Here is a 5,672-nt window from a genome sequence, read left to right as displayed (position 1 = left end):
GGGCTGGGCTTGGAGGAAAAAGCTGTGGGTGGAAGGCCCTGGGCAGTGGGCCAAGGGTGCAGAGCGACAGGGTTGGGGAGGGCCAGTTGTGCCTCCCTCTCTCCTCTGTCCTCTGTCCTTGGCCTAATTTCCTCCTCTGGTTCAGGTTTCTGCTAAAGATCAGTCAGGGATCTTATGATCACAAGATTGCTTCAAGGCAAAGATTCTACCTGTAAGGATCCCCACTGCCTGTGACCCATCACATCTACTGCTCCGTCCTCTGTCTCTGAGAAGTGTTTCTAAGAATACAGGCCCCTCTTCCTTCTGCATTTCAATCTATATGAAACCCTCAGGGGTCAGAGGTGGTTTCTGCTGGATCAGGGATGGGACTGTTGGGTTAGGGTATTTGCACATTAGCACGAGTATGAAAACAGCCAAAAGAAGACACAAAGTAACATTGAATGACTTCTGAACTTTTTATTGGCCTCCTGCTCCCCAAAGGGTCCCCTGCTTCTGCTGGCCTAATGTCTCAGAACTTTGGTGTCGTTGGTCTCAGACACCACTTTGCCATCCACTATCCGGCGGGTGGTGGTCTTTTGGATGGTTTGCATGGAGTTGCTGCTGTTCAGGGCATCACTAAGACTGTAACAGGAGACAAAGTCCCAGTTATAAACAGCCCCGCAGAGTAGAAGGGAGACAAGAAAGACAGAGGGAAAAAGCCTCTTGACCTCTACCTTTATCTCCAAATCCCCCTCAGCCCCTTAGAAAAGGGAAACCCAAGGCCAAGCTTCATTTGCACACTGAGTACAGCTACAGACAATAGTTTGCTTTCTTCAAGGGTGAAACCTCTGTAATTGTTATTCCCTTGAAGATACAGGGGCGCCCACAGAGCAATGGCCCAGTGCTCAGAGCATACCAATGAACAGACACATCCGGTGCTTCCAAAAGCTCAGGCTTTGGGGAGAAGTGATCCCAGCATGTGTGGGTAGGAGAGCCCCACTCACCTGAAGTCCTCGCCATCTTCCAGCAGGCGGCGGTAGGTGGCGATTTCAGCCTCCAGCTTGACCTTGATGTTCAGCAGAGCCTCGTACTCCTGGGCCTGGCGCTGTCCCTCTGCCCGGGTCTGTGCCAGCTCTGACTCCAGGTGCAGCAGGATCCCATTGAGCTGCTCCATCTGCAGGGCGTAGCGGGCCTCCACCTCCCTCAGGCTGTTCTCCAAGCTGATCTTCTGCAGGGGCACAGGGAGGAGGAGCAGGGTGAGCCCAGAGTCCCAGGACTGCTCATCCCTTCACTTTTGGAAACTTTTTTGGGCACCTGCTGTGTGCCAAGTACTGGGGTAAGGGACAGGAGTGGTGGGAAATGCAAAGAGGAAACGACTCTCTGAGATAAAGGAACTCATGATGGGAGGGTAGGATTTGGGTTGAGACAGGGTTGGGCCTGAGGCCAGGTGAAGGAAATCAGGGGTCCAGAGGAGCTGAGCAGGTGATGCGAAGGCACTCACCGTATTTCTCATGGAGTCCAGGTCGATCTCCAAGGACTGGACCGTACGTCTCAGCTCTGTGAGCGTCATCTCAGCAGCTTCAACCTCAGTGGACCGTGTGGTGACTACTGTGGTGCTCTCCTCAATCTGCAGGGTGGGGACAGTCCATCAGGCTCCTCCTTCCCTGTCTACCTCCCTCCCACACTCTGGCAGCCATCCCTTCCCCTCACGTACCAGCTGAGTCCAGTACTTGTCCAGCTCCTCTCGGTTCTTCCGAGCCAGCTCGTCATATTGAGCTCGGATTTCTGCCATGATCTGGGCGAGGTCCTGAGATTTGGGGGCATCTACCTCCACAGTCAACCCAGAGCTGGCAATCTGGGCTTGTAGGCCATTTACTTCCTAAAGGTGACAGGGGCAAAAGTGCGGAGGACTCAGGGTCAGGGCTCCAATAAGGCCTTTCCTCTGTGACTGCCTCTTCTAGAAGGCCCACAGGATCAGCTGGAGAAGAGACTGGGAGAACCTCTGGGCTTGCACTCAGGGCAATACTAGTTCTGGCCTTTCTGCTCCAGTGGGTAGAAATGCCACTGGGTAGAAATGGTTTCTCCAGTGGGTAGAAATGATGGTTTCTCACTGTCCTTTCATCCACCCTCCCCTTCACAAACCTGCTCCTTCTACCATCTTTTAGGAAGCCCTGCCAAGTCCACCTGCTCTCATTCCTCCATCACCCCCAGCTCCTGGTGAGGAGTAGTTGCTTCTACTTTTGTTTTCATCTCCTCTCACCCATATCATTTTGACCTGTAATTCAGGTGAGCCACAGAGTTTATTTGACCCCCTGAGAATGCTCTTTATCAGAACAGTCTTGTTAAGAAGAGCCCAGGCTGCTATTTCTAAGCTTCTCGGCAAGGCCACTTGGAAGCGGCTTGTCCTGTCTGTTCTCCCACCTAGACTTGTCTGGGCCCCTCAGTTCCTGGCTTGGCCAGTGGCCCCCGCTTGCCTCTTCATGGTTCTTCTTCATGAAGAGCAGCTCCTCCTTGAGAGCCTCGATCTCTGTTTCCAGCTGCAGCCGAGTGACATTGGTGTCATCGATGACCTTGCGGAGACCATGGATGTCGCTCTCCACAGACTGGCGCATGGCCAGCTCTGTCTCATACCTGTAGGAGTAGAGGTGATCAGAGGGGCCCCTATCTCTGACCTTCTTAACACACACCACCTATTAAGAGCAGTTCTGTGCCCACTGCAAACCAGCAACTTGAGTCAGCAATCAGGTGGTAGTCCCCTGAGCACCATTCTTGGCACTTGGAGGACAGTATTCTTAAACAGGGTTATACAAATGATTAGTTAGGCTGGGCATCATGGCTCACGCCTGTAATTCCAGCACTTTGGGAGGCTGAGGCGGGTGGATCACCTGAGGTCAGGAGTTTGAGACCAGCCTAGCCAACATAGTGAAACCCCGTCTCTACTAAAAATATAAAAATTAGCACGTGCATGTAGCCCCAGCTACTCAGGAGGTTGAGGCAGGAGAATCGCTTAAACTTGGGAGGCAGAGGTTGCAGTGAGCCAAGTTAGCACCACTGTACTCCAGTCTGGGAGACAGAGTAAGACTCTGTCTCAAAAAACAAAAACAAAAACAAAAAGACTACACACACACACAAATCAATAGTTAAAAGAATACACTGATGGACCTGGACTCTCATCCACCCACATCTGAACAGGATCCCACTGCGAGCCCCTACCTGACCTAGCCAGGGTAGCATACCCTTCTAAGCTCCATCCCCAGACCTCCAGCTCCCTAGCCCCTCAACTTACTTGACTCTAAAGTCATCAGCAGCAAGACGGGCATTGTCAATCTGCAGAACGATGCGGGCATTGTCCACAGTATTTGCGAAGATCTGGGGGGATTGTCGAGAGAGATTGCTCCATGAATGGAAAGTCAGTGATGGGTGGGCTGAGTGTGTGAAAAGTGTTATGTGTCCTGGTGAAAAATTCCTAGTGCCAGGAATAGCCAGAGGCTCTCTTTGAACACCTATCCCTTTTCATCTTAGCCCCACCCCATTCCCTCCTTTCCTGGACTCCTTTCCTAGATCCCAGCACTCTGCCCCTCTTGGGAAGCCTCGGCAGGCTGGCTAGATGGCTGGCCCGCCTGCCCGGAAGTGAGCCACTACTAAAAAGTCCTATCCCTGACCCTCTCCTGGCATTTTTTCCCTAGTGCACCTGCTCACTCTGGGCCCCCTACACCCTGGATTGACCTCACCCAAAGAAAGGCCTCATGTTTACTCTTAGATGATTCAGCCATAGCCACATCCGCTTAACCCTCCAATAGTCCCCACGCGGCCAGAAGCCAGTGTCTCCTCCTCTTTACAGGACTTTCCTCACCTCCCTCCATGCTGTCCACTTCCTCCGTAAAGCTCTCAGCCCTGTCCCCTTCCCCTGCTCTCCTGGGGAAGAGCCTTCCCATGCCTAGCTTCTGCTCCTGGGTAGCCTGTGGCTAGGAACCTGGTTGGAAATCCTGGAATTTCCCGGTGGAGTAGGGGCTGGGGTGGACATGGAATGAGGGAAAGGGGCAGAGGAGTGTATAACTGGAGGATCAGCCATGGCTGGGAGTTGAGGTCTCTCCCACCACTCCCCTTACCTGAGCCCTCAGGTCCTCGATGGTCTTGAAGTAATGGCCCCAGTCTCTGACCTGGGGTCCCTTCTTCTCCAGGTGCTCCCGGATTTTGCTCTCCAGCTTCCGGTTCTCGGTCTCCAGGCTCCTCACTTTGTCCAGGTAGGAGGCCAGGCGGTCGTTCAGGATTTGCATGGTCTCCTTCTCGTTCTGGATGCCTCCCACTCCTGCCAGACCCCCGGCCATCCCCGCGGCCAGGCTCCCGACCCCCATGCTGCTCCGGAAGCTGGCGTGGCGCGTCGTGGAGATGCGGGAACCAGAGCCCCCGGCGCCTGCATAGACGCTGGCCGCGCTGCTGACCGGCCGGGCGCTGTAGCTGGGCACCCGGACGGAGCCCACGGACCGGTAGTTGGTGGAGAAGGTGGAGCGAGTGGTGAAGCTCATGCTGCCCGGGGAGGAGAGCGAGAGGACAGGACTCAGGCTTTGCCGACGACGGTGGCGGCCCGCGCGACCCGAGTTATATCCAGAGTGAGGCCCCGCCCCCGCCCCGCCGCTTGGGAGCCGGAGCCACAGGTGGACGGTGGAGGAGCCGTGCTCTCCGCCCCGGGCCCCACCCCCGCGCCCTCCCCGCTGCCCTGCCAAGCCCCCCTCACCCCCCAGAAACGGGGTGGCCAACCGGGCGCGGACAGGGACAGCAGGTGTTGCTGGCCCTCGAGGCTGCTTTCGGGGCAGGAAATGACGTTATTATGCCCTTCTCCCCCAGGTGGAGGAGGTGCTGGCGGGTTTGAAATTTGGGGGTCTGGTGGTGTGCGGGTGGAATGGCCTGTGAGTCCCTCTAGCTGTCCTCAGCCTGCAGCCCAAGTTATCCACCTGCGGAGGGGATCTTGGGGGGCATCCCGGAGCCCCAGGAGTCCCGGGGAAGAAAGGCTGGGAGCTGGAGAAGAGGAGGAGAAGCCGTGCCGAGCCTCATCGCTGCTGGTTTACACACTCACACCCCAGCTGCACCTGGCTCCCAAACACTCCGGCCTGCCCATGTTTCGTCGCACACACTCACACCCGAATCATACAGCAGTGTGCTCTCAAATGCACACACATTCACTCACCAAATAGGTGCAGACTCCTCAAAACAAACCCAGTCTGTGAGCCCCCTCCACCTCCCTCCCCTCCGCCGACCTCACTCCCTTGCCTTGCCTCAGTGGAACGGGTCCTCACTTCTGCACACCTGTATATCACCTTTCCTGCATCCTTGGTCAAACAAATCCTGAGCATTTACAATTCACCAAGTATGTGTTCAGAACCTACCGTACGCCAGGCCCAGTTCTAGGAGCTGGGAGAGGAGAAGGGTGGTGACAAAAGAGATCAAAATCTCTCGTGGAGGTGGTAATGTGTCCCACCTTGCACGGGGCCTGAGAGGCACCCCTAGGACCTGGGGGCCAGTGCCCCTCACTTCTTTACTAGGACTTTTCTCTAGGCTGGTCCTTTCCCTGTCCCCGCTTGTAAGGCTGTCTGGATTCCAAGCCTGTTCCCAGGGGACTGCATCCTCCAGGAAACTCTCCCCAGCATCTGCATGAGAAGGATGGAGGTAGGGAGGCTCTCATGCTGCCTGCCCCA

General features: G+C 55.6%; 1 protein-coding gene across 1 annotated transcript; it reads right to left on the bottom strand.

Annotated features, from left to right (window-relative positions):
- Positions 1 to 436: 436 nt before the first annotated feature.
- KRT18 (keratin 18) lies at positions 437 to 4,541 on the bottom strand. The gene is made up of 7 exons (XM_012450282.2): positions 4,089 to 4,541; positions 3,266 to 3,348; positions 2,454 to 2,610; positions 1,694 to 1,858; positions 1,481 to 1,606; positions 984 to 1,207; positions 437 to 621 (listed from the first exon to the last, which is right to left on the bottom strand). The coding sequence occupies exons 1-7, from the start codon at positions 4,503 to 4,505 to the stop codon at positions 501 to 503; spliced, it is 1,293 nt and encodes a 430-aa protein (XP_012305705.2). The 5' UTR covers positions 4,506 to 4,541; the 3' UTR covers positions 437 to 500.
- Positions 4,542 to 5,672: the final 1,131 nt, after the last annotated feature.

This window comes from Aotus nancymaae, unplaced genomic scaffold (genome assembly GCF_030222135.1).
Source record: "Aotus nancymaae isolate 86718 unplaced genomic scaffold, 86718_ANA_hifiasm-v0.15.2.pri h1tg000016l, whole genome shotgun sequence".
In the NCBI taxonomy this organism is placed as follows: domain Eukaryota; kingdom Metazoa; phylum Chordata; class Mammalia; order Primates; family Aotidae; genus Aotus; species Aotus nancymaae.
This window is presented reverse-complemented; position numbering and strand designations above follow the sequence as displayed.

Bases quoted from the DNA above. Each gene is read 5' to 3' on its own strand.
- KRT18 (XM_012450282.2), bottom strand. From the start codon at position 4,505: ATGAGCTTCACCACTCGCTCCACCTTCTCCACCAACTACCGGTCCGTG. The intron at 2,611-3,265 runs GTAAGTTGAGGG...CTACTCCTACAG, and splicing joins GCTGATGACTTTAGAGTCAA to GTATGAGACAGAGCTGGCCA. The intron at 1,208-1,480 runs GTGAGTGCCTTC...GTGCCCCTGCAG, and splicing joins TGGACTCCATGAGAAATACG to AAGATCAGCTTGGAGAACAG.